Source organism: Homalodisca vitripennis, chromosome 1 (assembly GCF_021130785.1).
Source record: "Homalodisca vitripennis isolate AUS2020 chromosome 1, UT_GWSS_2.1, whole genome shotgun sequence".
NCBI lineage: Eukaryota > Metazoa > Arthropoda > Insecta > Hemiptera > Cicadellidae > Homalodisca > Homalodisca vitripennis.
Window position 1 is genome coordinate 16,627,062 of NC_060207.1, and position 17,923 is coordinate 16,644,984.

The 17,923-nt window shown below is 33.1% G+C and overlaps 1 protein-coding gene across 1 annotated transcript in view; it reads left to right on the forward strand.

Annotated features, from left to right (window-relative positions):
• The window catches only part of LOC124357640 (AP-3 complex subunit delta-1), a 55,858-nt gene that overhangs the window by 29,950 nt on the left and 7,985 nt on the right, over window positions 1-17,923 (forward strand). Inside the window, exons 12-21 of the mRNA XM_046809618.1 lie at window positions 4,126-4,274; window positions 5,290-5,514; window positions 5,599-5,749; window positions 6,717-6,940; window positions 12,118-12,277; window positions 12,695-12,812; window positions 13,588-13,825; window positions 16,036-16,132; window positions 17,169-17,313; window positions 17,696-17,856. Of these exons, the coding sequence (XP_046665574.1) occupies window positions 4,126-4,274; window positions 5,290-5,514; window positions 5,599-5,749; window positions 6,717-6,940; window positions 12,118-12,277; window positions 12,695-12,812; window positions 13,588-13,825; window positions 16,036-16,132; window positions 17,169-17,313; window positions 17,696-17,856 (1,668 nt within the window). The remainder of the gene's footprint in view (window positions 1-4,125; window positions 4,275-5,289; window positions 5,515-5,598; window positions 5,750-6,716; window positions 6,941-12,117; window positions 12,278-12,694; window positions 12,813-13,587; window positions 13,826-16,035; window positions 16,133-17,168; window positions 17,314-17,695; window positions 17,857-17,923) is intronic.

Here is a 17,923-nt window from a genome sequence, read left to right on the forward strand (position 1 = left end):
ATGGTTTGTCTCTAGACTGTTAAAAAATTGTTCTATTTTCGGGAGTTGTTGAAAAAAGTTATACTGAATTATTTATGATTAAAACCTTTATGTTTGATATGTAAAGTATGTTTAAACATTACACGTCATATAAATTGTATTTTGTTTTAGTATCAAAACAGATGCTTGTTCTGTCAATTTAAGTTTTGGTAGAATTTTCTCTAAGAAATATAAAATAACACATTAGTGAGGGTAAGCTAGCCATGCTATACAATTTATTGCCATAAATATAGAGAGCTTATTAGAATATCAACTGTTCAGTTTTGTACAGCTGTAATACAGATATATTACTGCAATCAGCAGATGGGAGTGTATTTTTGTTTTCCTAATTCCTGAACGCAACAAGGCTTGTTCATGGTGAATATAATTAATTTTCTGTAATTTCTCTAACTTTTTAAGAAATCTCTCTTCTATTACAAATTATAATCCTTAATAGCCTTGTCTTGTTATTTCTCCCCATTCTTATAAACTTTCTTCCTTACCTGCTTCGTCAGCTTGGTAAACAATTAGATCTGAGTGTCATGTGTGAAAGAAGAAAAGGAGTTCCAGAGCTGGGTCCAGTTAGTAAAAAATCTCATTGACATTCTTCAATTTTTCGAAAGGATTTTTCTCTTGTTACATTTTGTACCAACTAAAAAACATTAATCTTCCAACGTTTTGACCTTAGTCACAAACTTCAAACTGTAAATCTCCCATATTTCATCCAAAATCCCCCACCGACATACTTAACAAAGCACAAGCACTGTAAATTAAACTGTATGAAATTGGCACGTATGATTGAAGTCCTTTGAAATAGCTGCAACTGTCCATGTATCTCATCACAATATTTATAAATAATTCAGTGTCTTAAATCATCTGCTAAAGACAGACTAGTGGTCTAATAGAACTGAAAAAAAGGCAGTTCAGTTAATTCACGTATTAATTAGTTCTCCCTATAAATGCTAAGCTACTAGTGTAAAATTACATTATGCACCAGTGCACTCATCTAACTTTGCACAGACATATCAAACCAGTTGTATTTATAAGTTTGTTCCAATTAAAGGATAATTTTTATGGGAAATAAGAGTTTATGTTTAAGGCAGCAGGATGTAAATCTCATTCCTGCCTGTTAATAGGTCTTTGTTATTGTCTAGGATGTTTTAAGAATAATTATGTTATAAGTCTTTATTATTGTCTAGGATGAGTTTGAATAATAATTATGTTATAAGTTGAAATATGTATATAAATGAAGTTGAAATATAGTGTAATATCAGCTGCGGATTTACTGTTTGTTATCTACAATTGAAACCACATCTGTTTGATAAGTTTCAGAAACCTCAATAATTCAGTTTGTTTGCTGCTGTTTGTTTTTTATAATTCATTTGCTCATCGTGTATTCAAGATGTCAGACTTACTAAACTGGTAGTAAATATAACACCAATGGATATCTCAAGTTGATCTCACAGAGCAAAAAAGTTGCTGTTGATGTTGTTTAAATGTTGGTAGCAGTTTACAAACTGGACATAACTGCAGTTAGATATGTCCTAATTATACATGCTAACCTAAAGCTATGCTTAAACCATGTTAATCAATGTAATTAAATAAATAAACTACAGAGTTGAAGACTATTTTAATTTTAAATGCTTTCCCATGTACAATATTCATATTATTTAATTTCTGGTGATTAATTTTGAAAAAATTTTAATATAAATTTTAAATTAATAAAAATTAAAAACTCCTATTAAAATTTAAGAAACTGTTTTTACAATTGGCTTCTGGAGAATCCCTTCTATGACTACAAAATTTAATGTAGAAACAAAAATGTTACAATTTAACATTTATGGCAGTCAATATTAACAACTCTTCCATGATTATCTATTTTTGCCAAATAAATAAATAATATTGGAAAATAGTTATTGCTGACTACTAGTTTTAATTTTAGTTCAATTAAAATTAGCACTGAAAATTTACCAGCTTCTTGCAATTGGATATTTAAGGTATGGTATTTTGATGATGCCAACTAATGAGCTTATTAGGCAAAAATGCTTCTCTCAGATGGGTGGCAGACTTGTTATCAGTTATTGATAAGGTAATCCAATTAGACAACATCAGTGCTTGCATGTCATACTGATATAGTTCCTGTCATCTGTTACACTAAAAATAATTCTTTTATAAAAATAAAGTTCAAAGAAGTGTTTTTATTATCATATTTAGAAACTGTTATCTTTAAGACATTATTTTTTCACTACATTAAATATGTTCACACAACACACATTATCTAGGCATGTATAGTGGTACTTCCATAATTCAAACTTGAAAGGATCTGTAAAAAATTGAAACTATCAAATGGTTTTAGTTTTATACAATTTACAGCTTGGAACTGTTTATAACAGGTTGAAAAACGCATATTAAAATCCATATTTATAAAATAAAAACTTGCTTGATGAACACATTCACACATTCACTTCAACAGAAGCATTGTAACTGATGGCTAAACAAAGATGGTAGGGTTTATGTGTTGTAGGGGTAGGGGGATGAGACAGTGTTCCTGAAAGTAGGCCAGGTTGCATACATTCACTTCAACATATACATTGTGACTGTGATGGCTAAACAAAGAGGGCGGGTTTTATGTGTTGGAGAGGTGGAGATGGAAAACACAGTACTGAAATTGTTGAGGCAATGTGTGGAATCATTAAGATAGATCATATTACTAACTTTGGGGGAATAAAACATTTATGGGGAATATTTTAGCTGGAAGGAGTTTTTTGTTTATTCCTTTATAAACATCAAGATTTCTCTCCTACTCAGTCAGTTTGGTAACATTCTGTGCAGCCAATAGATTAATAGTCCATACATTACAACCATAGACTGTTAATTAAAGTTTTAAACAATGCATTTTAATATTGCCTCAACTAATTTTAGGAGTTTTGAACTAAGAAATTATGGACAATAGATACAAAAGTTTTGAATTATACAAAATAACAGTTGCATTAACACGAAACACATGGATTTGTGTGTTGTGTAGATGTTTTGTATTGAAGTATAGATAGGTCCATATATAATATAAATGCTAACGGGCTGGAATAAAATTTCGAATCATCTACAATTTTAAATTTAAAATATTCAAACCTTGTGATAATGGAATGTAATATAATGTCTGTGCAATTTTCTACAACAAAGCTAAATTAAATATATAATAATTATATGAAGCCCAATTGTTTTAGATCTTTCTAACAATAAAAAACTAATACCGATTGAACATCCAAAAATACCCTTCAAAGACGTGTATAGTAAAACTTATTTAAAGTAATCTCACACAAAAACTTCAAAACTCTTGGTTACACTGATAGACAAGATTACTCACACTATAGTAAATAAGGTATTTGATAATATTTATTTTAACATTTGTTAACAAACTACATCTTAAAATAGTGATTGACTCTAAAAAATTATAAATGTTTAAAGTTGTATCACCGTATCAGTTTACAATGTCATGTGGTAGGTTATAATATTTTAAGTGGTTATAGTTTTACAAAGTTAGAAATTTTGAAGTCAGGAAGCACCAAGAATTAGCAGGGAGTGTGTAAAAGTTAAGTATTAATGATAAAAAAGTTCAAAATAAGTTTAATTACAAATGTAGTCAGTAAGAAATAACTTTATGTGGTATCCACATAAAGTGTGAATTCCAAGTTGGTATTGCATTGTTATTAACTGGTTATTTGTAGCATTTTTGTATTTTAAAAAACTAAGATTTTACTTTTTTATTTTATTTTATTTTTTTCATAATACTAATGAAGATGGTGTTATTTCTTAGAATTTAGATTAGGTGAAATAGTGTTGTTTAAAAGTATTCAATTTGTAATAAGCCCAGTTTAAAGGCATATTAAAGGAACAAGGTGGAAATTTAAAGTTTTTAATTTAAGTTTAAATAAAACTGGTTTCCTAAATTCAGTATGTTTTACAAATAAAATAAAATATTGTTACAACTGATATATTGTGGTTATTAGGTATCCCGTAGTTCATTGAGGAACATGTCTACTTTATATACATATGCAACCCTCCGACTATTAACATTAACATTTCTAATCCACCTCTCACTTGTCATAGGTTTCAAGGAAGACACTGATAGAGATTGTGAAGAAACTGATGGTCCACATGGATAAAGCGGAAGGAACCTCTTATAGAGATGAGCTTTTATCAAAGATCATTGACATCTGCTCCCAGAACAACTACCAGTACATCACCAATTTTGAATGGTGGGTACTAAGTCTAGTGAATTTTGCATATAAACTTTGTATATTTATCTTAGTATCTGAGAAAGAACTCCCTGTGATATGAGAACTGCTAAGAATGGTACTCGTTGAAGTGGGAGAGTAACAATTCTTTGGTGCTGTTGTATAATACGGTTAGATTTTATTTTCGTATGTTGGACGTAAGGCGCTCCATTACAAACAATGTGTGCACTTAATCTTATAAGCTAGTTTCCTATCAAGATGGGTGGGTAGAGCTGGCCCGATCGCATGGCCTCCAAGAAGCCCAAGGGGTTACATCCAAGTGTGTTATAGGGTTATGTCAAGAAGTTGGTGTATGCAGAAAAGATACTTGACATTGACCATTTTTGTCAGATAGGCTACTCTTAGCGATAGTAGCATAGTCACACCGAATATGCCAACTATACCTGGAGAATATCTGCAGGGCTAAAAGTGGAACATATATCAAAATGTACTAGTGTTTAAACAACCTGATTATATCCTCTTTCATGTCATGGAAATGTACACATAACGTAGGTATGGTGGGAAGAGTTGATTCAATATGAATGTTGAGTTTAGCTCCAGTTCATATTAAATCAGCCCTTCCCACCATTGCTACGTTTTGTGTAGAAAACTCGGTTGCTCCATCGTGCTTAAAAATTGTGTCAGTAACATTGTAGTGCATTCAGTTGTGCACCTGAGACAATGAGAATGCCAATTCACCTAGATTACACTATGTTTTGTATCGAAATTATGTGAATTTTTCTTTTGAGTTTCTTTGTTGTTGACTATTTGGATTTCTTCAGACAAGCATGGCTCTAGATTCCAGGAGTCAAGTCTATAACAGCATCAGATTCCAGACATTGCACTAAGAGGATGGTGAACTGGAGCTAAACTTAAAATTCAAATAGAAATGTGTTTTTCAATAAATATCAGTTATTCAAAACTAGGGAGTTCTTTTTCGGACAATAGTGACAAAAGTTTCAAGTGTATGTCTAAAGATGTACTCATGTGATTGCAGGTACGTAAGCGTGCTGGTGGAACTGACTCGTATGGAAGGCACACAACACGGACCCCTGGTTGCCACACAGATGTTGGATGTTGCCATTCGAGTCCGTGCGATTCGAGAGTACGCCGTGCAGCAAATGGCCCTGCTGTTGGAGAATGCCCATCTTCTCACACAGCCTGGCTCCAAGATGGCTGACGTCCTGTACGCTGCGGCATGGATATCTGGAGAATTCGCAAAGTAAGACTCAAAGTTGAGGTTAAATCACATAATCACATGAGTTGTAATTCTTGATAATGAGGACACATGGACTTTTGTCCGCAGGGAACTGACAGATCCTGAAGGAACACTGCAGGCCATGTTGAGTGGCAGAGTTACTGCTCTGCCAGGACACATCCAGGCTGTGTATGTACAAAACATCCTCAAAGTCTTCTGTGTAGTTCTGAGCAGAGCGGATTTGGATGAGGCAATTAAGGTATTATAGTTTGTCTTTGATTTACATTTTTAAGTGTAAATTTTAAATCAATGAACTGTTGACCTGTTTGGACTTAAAATTTAAGTAGTTAAAAAGAAGTTGGTTTAAAATTGATTGGGAGTTTAAAAGAGTATGATTGCAAGTAATTTCTCAATAAGTTTAAATAAAGAAAATACTTCAGAATACATCGTTGTGCCCTGTTCCTAACATAGGACAAAAAATCTAGTTTGAAGATTAAAATACTTAAAGAGCCGGTCACACATGTGGCCAACTTAATTTTTGTTACAAATTTTTTTTGTTATTGGAATTTTGAGACATGTCTCATTTTAAAGGTAAGACTTTAATCCACCAAGTGTCATTTAGTCTTCCTAATGTGATTGCTAATTGAAAAAAAGTATATTTATTTTTCATTTAAATGATTCATTATGAATGATCTGCATACATTTTATGAATCTCCAGAGGCATTCAGGTACATAAGATGTACATTTAAAACAAGACAATCTTGAAAAATTGCGACCTTAAGTAAGGAGGAATGATTTGAGGTATGATATTGTTCTAAGGGAGCAGAACTCAGGGGTGTTTCTGAGAAACCCTAATTGGCTGAAATCTACCTTTAATAAGGTACTCAAGAATATGATATTGTGTTTCAAATTCTCTATGAAACCTTTACTTCAATTTCAGTTCTCTGTGTAAGAGAACTTTAGTGTATTTTCATCTTCCAAACCCTACACACATAAACATAACATAAAGCATAAAACAACAAATTATGCTAAGCTAAGTGTAATTCCTGCTTAAATTGCATAGGCATAGCAGTTATATCCCTTCATTTTAGTTAGAAGACAGATTCTATGATTTTCTTGGAATTTCATCGTATAAAACTATTCATGATTATCCTGCGTAGTGATAGTAGGATTCTCAAGTAAAATCTAGAGTACCTGTTTGTGTAGTGCAGTGTTACGTGTTGCAGCAATGTGACAAAGTGATTGAAGGCCTACAGCAGTATGTGTGCAGTGCGGACCTAGAAGTCCAGGACAGGGCTAGCTCAGGAATCCAGCTACTGCAAGTGGTACGCTCTCGTTTGCTCGAAGGTGATGATTTACCGACTATTACATCAAACGTGGCGGCTCTCTTCTCCGGGGAACTCAATCCAGTTGCACCCAAGGCTCAGAAGAGAGTACAAGTACCTGAGGGGTAAGTGAAGCTCTCACTGGTTTCATTGAAATAAACGTTTTAGTGAATCCTTAAAATTGTGTAGGTCATTACTCTGCAAGAGACCACTGTCTCAAGATTTTAGTTAGACCTATTAACAATTTTAAACATAATGACTCACAATTTGATTGTAATTTTACGTTCATTGTATGCTTAAACAGCAACCAATACTGAGTCTATTTTATGTCACGCATCTTTGATTGTTCACAAGATGCTACTTACAGTGATCCCAACCATTTGAGATACATTTCTGGTTGCTCTAGACAATTTAGATAGAAATATAAAGCTCTAGAAAATATAAACTCTAAAATATGTAGAGAGTGCATATATTGATATGATATAGAGTGGTATCACTGGGTCTAATAGTCACTACTAGAACTAATAGTCAGTGGTGAACTATTAGTTGCAAGTATAGAAATAAGTGCAATCTTGGTTGATTAAGATAAACCACTCATCTGAAACCAAAACCTGAGTCAGACTTGGACCTATAGCTTGTACATACATCTATATTCTCTCTGGGATATAGCTATAAATATTGATTTGATTGTATTCCTCTAATAATGTCTCTGATTTTTCACAATTATGTATTCTGTACAAATTCAATAAGAATATACGAGGGCCATCCGAAAAGTAGTACCCGTTTCTGCCGCGTGAGGCGCTGACGACGCGAGTAGCCGCCGGTCAAGGTCAGATCGCTTCAGTGGCTTGTCTGCCTTCTCTGTTACAAGTTCCGTGACCCTAGCATTGCCTGTGTTGTTTCTGTGGCAGTTCATAATGTTTAAAAAAAAAAATTGAAAACGCCGCAGTTGTGAAGTGAGGGCTGTAATAAAATTTCTCAACGCAAGAAACGTTCGACCTTGTGATATTCATCGCCATTAAAGGAAGTGTATGGAGACAATGTGATGGAAGAGTCATCTGTTCGGCGCTGGTGTCGTAATTTCAACTTAGGGAGGGGGAACACACACGACGACGAGCGTTCAGGGAGACCATCTGTCATTACCGATCAACTGCTGAGGTCAGTAGACGAATTCGTGAGGAATGATCGGCGTGTCACAATTGATGACATCATTCTGTGAACATTTCCCTAATGTTTCTCGAACAATTGTTCATAAAATTGTCAAAGACCATCTGCATTATTCAAAAAATTTGTGCAAGGTGGGTCCCTCGCATGCTTACAGATGAGCACAAAACCAAGCGTATGGCTGCTGCATTCACATTATTTGGATACGTTATTCTGATGAAGCAGACACGTTCTTGAATCGCATAGTTACTGGTGATGAAAACGTGGGTTTGTTATGCTTCACCTGAGAGTAAACGACAGTCAATGGAGTGGCATCATACTCATTCACCAAAGAAACCAAAAAAAATTCAAGACTGTTCTGTCCACCAGGAAACTTATGGCAACCATTTGGGATCGACGTGATTCAAAGATTCAAAAGATTCAAAATTTCTTTATTTACATAATCGTTAAGATTAGTAATGGCGTCAAATACTACAAAGTTACTAACTATTACAGTGTAGAACATTAATTAACATATTATAAAACATGTAATGTTACATGATCAGTGATTATTACTTGACACAAATGTTAAAACTGTTAAACATTAAAAATAAAGCAGTGTTAAATGAATACAATCTGGCTGCATATGAAACTTCTACAGAGAAAAATGTACATATGAAATAGAATGAAAAAATCTAAAGTTAACATTGATGATACAAAATGAAAACAAGTTGGAGTTAAAAATGGACATGTCAAAGTTTGTGTTAAAATGCTCTATCAAAGTGGTAAAATAATTTCAAGTTAGTGCTAGTTTGAAATGTTGTTTCCAGTTATAGAACTCGGCTAGGCTGTAGAAGGGTCGGTCCTGAAAGCAACTCTTCAGGCGGCGTGGAAACTTTTGTACTTCTGTCTTCTTAAGGTCTTCTGGTAGAGAGTTCCACATTTTGGCGCCAGTGTAGCTGGGTTTTCTTCTCATCCCTACTAAGATGATGCACAGGAAGGCAGTAGTTGGTTGCGTGCCTGGTGTTTATGGTGGTGGATCTGTGCTCCATTTCTTGCCGCGTCTGGCGCCTTGATGTGTATATAAGTCACAACTTCTAGAATGTAGATGCTTATGACTGTGAGGATCTTCAGGCTCTTGAAAGTGTCTCTGCATGTTTCTCTTGGTTGAAGGTTCCCTAGAATTCTGATTGCTCTTTTTTGTTTTAGGAAGACACGTTGTAGGTTAGTGTTAGTTGTTCCTCCCCATACAGCTATTCCATAGCGTATGTGTGACTCAAAGAGTGCATAGTATGCAGTCTTGGTAGTTGTGGTGTCACTTATACTTCTCACTCTTCTCAGCACATACAGTCCTGTGCTAAGTTTCTTGCAGAGTAAGTTGATGTGTTGTGTCCACGATAAGTCTTCGTCAATTGTAACTCCAAGGTATTTGGTGGTGAGCTAACTTCATCAAGTTCTGGTATTCGTGTGACAACTTCTCTGTTTCTTCCTAGTACTAGTTGTTTTGTTTTCTTTTCATTGAGGACAAGGTCATTATTGTGGCAGTATTGGATTGCCATATTTATGGCTGTGAAGGAATCAATTTCTAGTTGTTCTGTGTTTTCTCTGCCAAGTAATAAACACTGTAATCATCTGCGTACATTAAACAGTTTGCAATAGAGCTCAAGGAGTTTAGGAAAGTCGTTTGTAAAGAGTATGTACAGAACAGGGCCTAGAACCGATCCTTGAGGGACTCCTCTTGTGATCTTCTTCGGATGTGATCTTACTAATTCTAGTTTTCCATTGTTATAGTGTTTTATATCTCCACCAGTTGTTTTCGGTCTGTTAAATAGCTTTTAAACCACTCTTTTGTTGTTCCCCGAATTCCTAGTGATGACAGCTTTTTAAGGAGATGTTTGTGGTCAAGACAATCAAAAGCTTTACTATAGTCAAGCAGAATAGCAGTAGTTGTATTTCCTTCTTCCTGTTGGTCAATGATGAATTCCACCAGACTAATCAAAGCAGTGGTTGTGGATTTTCCAGGCATAAAACCATGTTGGTAATTTTGTCAGAAGTTGATTGTTTGTTAGGTGTTTTTTAAAAGACGAGATAGAAACTATTTTTTCAAAAACTTTTGATATGGTTGGAATTAAGGATATCGGTCTATAATTAGATGGTTGTGCTGTACATCCTTGTTTGTGTTTTGGATATACTTTTGAAAGTTTCAAAGCTAATGGAAAGGTTCCAGTAGAGAATGATTTGTTAGCAATAATGAACTAAAGGCTCTATAAGGTCGTCTTTACACAATTTTAATAGCCTAGAGGAGACTTCATCATAACCTGAGGAAGTTTTTGGTTAAGTTCATTGATAATTTTGGAAATTTCCTCTGGATCAGTTGGGCTTAGGATTAAGTTGGGAATATTTCCCTGTGGGATTGGTTCTGTTAAGTGGTTAGTATTTGGGTTTTTTTACTTGCTATTGTTTGATCAGCTGCATTAATAAAGTAGGTGTTTAAGTGGTCTATACCATTTCCAATGGTTCTCAGATACTATGTTTCCATTTATGTTGAGATGTGTTAAGGCACTGTTGTCTGATTTTGCTTTTCTTTCTAGATTAATAAAATTCCATATTGAATTTTGTTTTTGTTTTCAGCCGTTGCAATTGTTGATATTGTGTTTTGTTTCCTCAAGAGACGTAGTTGGAGATCGTATTCCTTCTTTAATAATATGGCAGTTTGCCTATGTCCTCCCTACCTGTAGTATTATTAGATGTTTTGTGCTTTGAGGAAGTCCTTTTTCAACTGGTATGCTGTGGGGTCAGACAGAGCATAATTCTTTTTCCTTCTTCCTTGTCCTTGATTTTTAGTTTTTGGACATTGCTTCGTTAAGGGCGGTTAAGAAGGGTGCTACTAAATTTAGCGTAGGCTTCATCAGCTTCGTCGGTATTATAGACCTCTGTCCAGTTTTTGCTGGTGTACTGCTTATTGATTTTATGGCCCGTGGAGACACTATTAACGCTAATGCGATTGTGAAACATTAAAGAAATTACGGCGGGCAATACAAAATCGACGGAGAGGTCTATTGTCTGATGGGCGTCATTCTCCTCCATGACAATGCCAGGCCTATGCAGCGGGGATAACACAACAACTTCTGCAGCAATTCAATTGGGAAATTTTCGACCATCCACCGTATAGCCCGGACTTGGCCCCTTCAGATTTTCATCTCTTTACAAAACTTAAAGAGTTTTTGGCGGAAAAAAGATTTGACAGCGATGAAGAACTTAAAGAAGGCGTGTGACTTACATATTTCAATCGGCTGGCGGCGGAGGAATATGACGCTGGAATACAAAAACTCGTCACACACGTTATGACAAATGCTTAAATTTGCTTGGAGATTATGTGTGAGAAGTAGTTTAAGATATGCTCTTTTCAATAAAAATGTTTATATTTGTTAATATTTACTTCTGTGTCTTTATTTCACAAACGGGTACTACTTTCCGGATGGCCCTCGTATTTCATTTGGGCATGAATATATTTTCACCTCCTTTCTGTCAAAATGTTTGACATAATATTCTTTATTTCGTGTGCTTTACATGTAATTAATGGATGTTGTATGAAAACCTAGAATCTTTTATTACAATTAAACACGCCTTGAAATCTTTTTCTCTTTCCATTTGCAAGACTATGTTAGTATTTACACCACATGGACTGAGGCCTGATGATGATACTCTTTTTAATCTAATAGCTGAATTCAATCTTTTTTGTGATTGACGGTTTATGTATGATAGGATAATGGGATTTAGATGTTTGTCATTGTTGTATGTTACAAAATGTATAACACAACATTTCAAGGATTGAAATTTACTCTCCTCAGGTGTAAAACACTTATTACGTAAACTTGTACTTAAAACCTAAAAAGTATGGCAATGAACTTCCAATAAAAAACTGTGTATAGTAGCGGACTGGTACACCAGTAGCCTGAAGTCCAGATTGCAAAACACAAATAACATGTCACACACGCACAAGCAAAAGTGGAACACTAACATGTAGTGTTATACGTTTTGTAACATATGACAATGGTGAGTGTATGAAATCCTATCATCTTTTTAGTTCGATATTGTTTATATTTTATTTTTTCAATGGTTTTGCAAATTTCGATTGATAGAAAGTTATTTTTTTTAGTCTGGACCTTGATGCTTGGATAAATGAACCACCCCCACCATCATCAGAATCTGAAGAGGAGGAAGAGGCAGAAGTAACAAACCCCATTGCTGACATCTTCATAAAGACATCATCTGAGCCCAAGAGCAATCCTGAACCAACTGAGGAACAGCTTCAGAAAGTATGTATATTTGGTGAATAACGAGTGTAAACCATCATAAAGAAATAAGCTTTTATTAAGTTGTTTGTACATTGAGGATAAGGGTTCTTTATGTTGTTCATCGTGATGCAACACAACTGTGATACAAAAGAAATTCGTAGTTTTTAAAATGTGAGTGGTGATGCTAGTCGGTGATTTCAATATTAATCTAAATTTGTAGTTATCTAAATTAAAGCACTAAAAAATATCATTTGGTAAAAAAATCACACACAGATGGTATTTAACGCAATTTTGAATCTTTATATTTATATCTTAAAATTAATAGGCACTGCTCAAGTTGTATTATACTACTAATATGTAATACAAGTGTTTTAAATACATTTTTATTTAAGTTTAATATTACATCACAAAACTTGTTTGTGTTTTTGTGTTTCACAGATGAGGGAGGCGAGGAAGCTTGAACAGTCCATGAATCCACACTACCTTAAAATGTACGATGTTTCCCCCTACATTCCCGTGGCTCCGATTGAACTTGACGTTCCTCTCAAGCTTTCAGGTCTGTACAGATCATTGAGTAAAGATCAGAGAATTAAGTATCAGCATATAGTGTAATTTGATATCGAATGTTATAATATATTTCAGTATTACTACTGAATGGTTGTGTAGGAGGAATAAGAAAAAAAATTAATCACGCAGACAATGAATTATAAAATATTTGCTATTAATATTTTGTCAATTTCATTGTACAATTGTAAACTTGAGTTTGTAATGTGAAAAATATTGTGAGATTAGTTATGTTAATACATTTTGTTATTATTTTTGTTGTATATTTAATAATTTTATTTTGAATCTTTCAAATATTTTTAAGTATTTGAATTAAAATACCTCCTGATGTGCATTAACATTTCATTATAATTATTTATTTAAAGAGATAAATATTATTGTTTACCTATATCTATTTGCTTATTTATGTAAAATATTAAAATTCATTGCAAATTAAAATGTTTTAAATAATTTTGGATAAATTGTTTATTTTCTAGGTGTAGTCTATGTATTTTAATTTAGGTGATTTTCAGTCATACAATTACTATTTAAAGATAGATGGTTTTTTATAATAGGATTCACAAATAATCCTATTGTTGAATAAAAAACATTTGCAGTAAATGTACCTCAAATTTTAGTCAGTGTTGTTTACTAACCTCAATTTAAAACCTCCTACTGAATTTTAGCTAACTTTCTAAGTTTTGTAGAAATAAAAGTTGTTACATTTAGCTATAAAAGAAATAACCTTGAAATTAACTAATGTTTTAATGCAAAATCCACTCTTTTAGGTTTGAGCTATCAAAACAAAAAAGCACAAAAGAAAAGTAAGAAACGAAAGAAGAAGAAGAATTCGTGCCGTGCAGGAGATTGGAGTTCGGAGGGGGAAGCAGTGGAAGAGGTGGTTCCTGTGGAGGTGAACAGAGGGCGGGGAGAGATGCCAGAGGGGGCTCAGGAGTCAGACGGAGCAGACAGCGATACCAGGGACCAGGACGATCCTCACAGAGCCCTCGATATTAACCTGGATGAGTAAGGCGATTTTATTTTTTAAAGCTACATATAAATTGAGATGTTTTTCTGAAATTCACTGCTACAATACTGTATAAGGCAAAATGGATGATAGACCGACATACATGCTATACAATTGAGTTAGATGTATATGAAATAAAAAGGCGAGCTAGGACTATAACCAACCTGCAAATTCAAACTTTGCTCACTTGTATATCAAATTTAGTTACTGAAATGTATTGTATATAAAAAATACATTTGTTGAATTAACTACAACATGTTTCTAAGCCTTTCTTCAAAAAATCATGTTTGCTGTTCTGTTACGGATTCAGTTCACAAAACTGTTTTGATTGATTTTAGCTATATAGATATAGAATTATTTTTGATCCTCTTCACAAAAGAATGAGTTGGAGTATGTATACCACCCAAAAAGGCACAATAAAAAAAGTTTTACTGACCAAAATGCATTGAGTTCAGGATTGATTTTCTACAGTCTATATGTTTATTAAAAGTTAGTGGTTTCATTTCTACCCTCACTTCCGCAGAAATTTTGTTCACCAACCAAATTCAGTAAATATCAGCCAATTATGGCAAGTGGAAAATCACTATGTATTGTTATTTTTGGGTTGAATTGGATGAAAAAAGAGAATAACTTTTTATATGAGATGGTTGAAACATTATTAATTTCCTCTTCATCAAGAGAAATACAGACACTACTGAGTTGTTTTAATTTTACTACTGGTAAAATGAAAACTAATGATTGATTGTGTATTTATACAGTAGTAAAATATAAATATATATAAATGGTGTCTATATATACAATTTCTCTTGATATATAGGAAATTATATAATGTTATATGTTATATATATATACACACACACATCTGTTTAATGCTGTAGTGTTTTACACCAAAGTAAATTTTAATACTTTTCACAGTTATTTAAGTATTGGCTTTTTTATTTTTAAAGTTAGAATTTCATAGCTTTAGTTGCTAACTAAGGTTATTTGTTTGCTCTCTTGTCATGGCCAAATAAAGGGGCAATATCAATACAATTAGTTCACTTGGGACTTCGACTAATGGAAGTGGAAGTTAATTAAATTTTTTTTAATCAGTCAGGAGCAAAAATTTTGAAAATATAACATATAGTAATTTTTTTATTAGTTTGCTATTGGATCTAGGAATGTTCTACAAGGCTTTGGAGTTTGATTGATCGTTCTTTACTAATGACTAGGTGATTAAATGTTTTTAAAATTATTTCCTGAAATAATTTTAACCTATTGTATTTCAACTCTTAATTAAATTTGTACTTTTTATTTTTTTTTAATTTGATGAAAAATTGTACAATTTTTTTTGTAAACAGAAACGTGAAACAATTAAGTTTTACTTTTGCACAATTTCGGCTCTACTATTTCCAGTCAAAACAGTTATTAGCATTGTTATGAGGACAAAACTCAGGCACATCTGCTATATTCGTTAATTAATTTATGGGCAGGATGCAGAATATCTGCAGATATTTAAAGTATTACCTGTTCACAGTAGAATTCAGAAAGAGAATTTTGAGTGTGTAACATTTCAGAAGTACAAAAACATCATGGTTCAAAAAAATAACTTAGAATTTATTTCTCATTGTTTTCAGTAATTTATATTGCGAAGTTGGTTGGGTCTTTTTAAAACCTGTTGACCCAAGCCAAGTACTAAAAAGCTTGATAAGAAGCTTGAATGTCTAAGTATTCATGCTTTAGTTATGTGCATGTCTTTTGTCAGCCATGGATTTAATATTATTTTTATTTTGTTACTTTCATGCATGATTCATTTTATTTTAAAAGTATTTGACACCAAAAGAAGGGATTATAAAATGGATTTTAACAGTTGGGTTTTCATTATTTGTAATAAGTTCCATTTCAAGAATTAATATGTTTTCCACTCTTTAACCACCTTTTATCATTCTGTAATGGAAGGAAAAGCACATTCATATTGAAAGGGAAATAATAGTATGAATTGCAATTAACTGTCTAAAATACTGAATGTGAGTTATGAAATCAAGAAATCTTAGTAAAACATGTATTTAGTATAGTTCACTATGTAAAAAGAATCTAGAAAATAAATGGAATCTTTCGACACATGAGTATATTAGTAATGAGATCATAAAAATTTACATAAATATTACATAACGTAATATATAGTTTTTTCTGGTTTGAAGTATTGTATAATCTAGTGTCCACATTCCAGGCCACTAAGGGAAGAAGAGAGGTTACCAGTTCTAGAGCACAGATCTACACTCACCCCAGTAGCTCCCAAAACTAGACATTCAAAGAAAAAAGATAAGGTACGAAATACTGTTCTTATTTTTATGATATAAGGAATGAATTGTATTATACATAGGTCGATGTGCATATTGTTTAAAGGTCTAATTAGTAGAATATCGTGCCGCAAATAGACCTCGAATGGTTAATCCTAAACAAAATGGCAATGCTTGAATGTTTCAATACTGATCTTAGTGCAAGTTCAAGAATGGCTTAATTTTATTGTAACTGTATCAGATGAAGCTACAAAACTTCACACATGATTACCATAAACCTGTACATGAACCTAAGCTTACATTTAAGATTTTTCATCGATTCCTTATGGGCCATCCCCCTGAGGTGGTGAAGAGCTAGTGACTGCATCAAAAAGTTCAATTTTATGCCTTTTGTCACTGTACAAAGTTTTTTTTGTACGTTTACGAGTACAGAAGATATTAGACTGTTTCAAAACTTTTTGGCACTCCTGTATATAAAACACAAGGATAAACAAGGTTTACTTGTGATGGCGGTGTTATATTTTTTTTACAATAAAGTTTGAGGAATTTAATTTAGATTAGCTAATACAGACTGCACTGGCAGCTGAGAGTAAACAGATTGTATCCTAAGCCAATCTGTGCATTAGCTGCTTCTTACTTCCGCTCATCTTTCTATCAGATTCTTTAACTTGGTCAATGAAGTTTCCTAAGTTATAAATTGAGAGTGAACAAAAAAGCCAACAGTTTATTTGTACTGTTTACCCTTTTATATATATATATATATATATATATATATATATATATATATATATTTATATATACCGTTTTAGCTTGCTAAGGAACTTTACAAGGATATTTGTGATAAACGCAAGCCAAGAAAAATATATATGTTTATTATTATGGATTAATTGAAATTATGAATTAAATTCTTAATAAGCAAGCTCTGTTTTGAAGCTGGAGTTTCATCTATGAACAACTGTGCCATGCAACATATTTTAATCTACACATAAGTAGAATTTTAATGCAACTGAAACAAAGCTTACTATGTAGTGAAATTTAGTAATTGAAACTGTGTTCATTTCAGGAAGTGCCTTCAATGTTATTATTAAATGATGAATACCAAGAAGTTCCCTCCACATCTAGTCATAAGACTAAGAAAACCAAATCGAAAAAGAATGGAGAAAGAGTTGTAGAAAAGACAAAGAAACAAAAGCATGGATCCTCTCAATGTAAGTTTTGTCTCTCTTTATAGAAAATAATGTAATAGTACAAATGGTCCTGTCTTTATGCCTCAGTTGGGATATCTGCACAATGGGAAAGAGGCTTGATCAAATTCTCCACATTAGAGTTTCTTGACAGCCTTTTCCCGAGCTTCACCAAAAATGTTATTGAATAGCTCATCCTCAGTGATTTCAGAAATAAACACCACTAGCACAGTACTCTAGACACAACTCTACATTGTGACGAGTACTGGTGGCTTGTTGGTTCCACAAAGTATAAGATCTAGTTTACCTATTTATTGGATGGACCTCTTATCTGAAACCAAATATAGGGAAAATGAATCTTATTTTTATTTTTTAATGATTTATTATTGTGTATTTAATTTTTTAGCTAAAAAAGAGAAGAAGAGGCACAAAGGAGAAGAAGAATTAGTTAAACTGAAAGAAGGTTATGAAGAAGCGTTGGGGATCTCAACACCCTCTAAAGAGATATTTTGTATTACAAACAAACCACTTATTTCAAGATTGGCATACAACAAAGTTTTAACTGTGGTAAGTACAGAGAACATTCTAATCATTTCACCCATTCGAATCATTGATAAATCAATTTATTAACCCA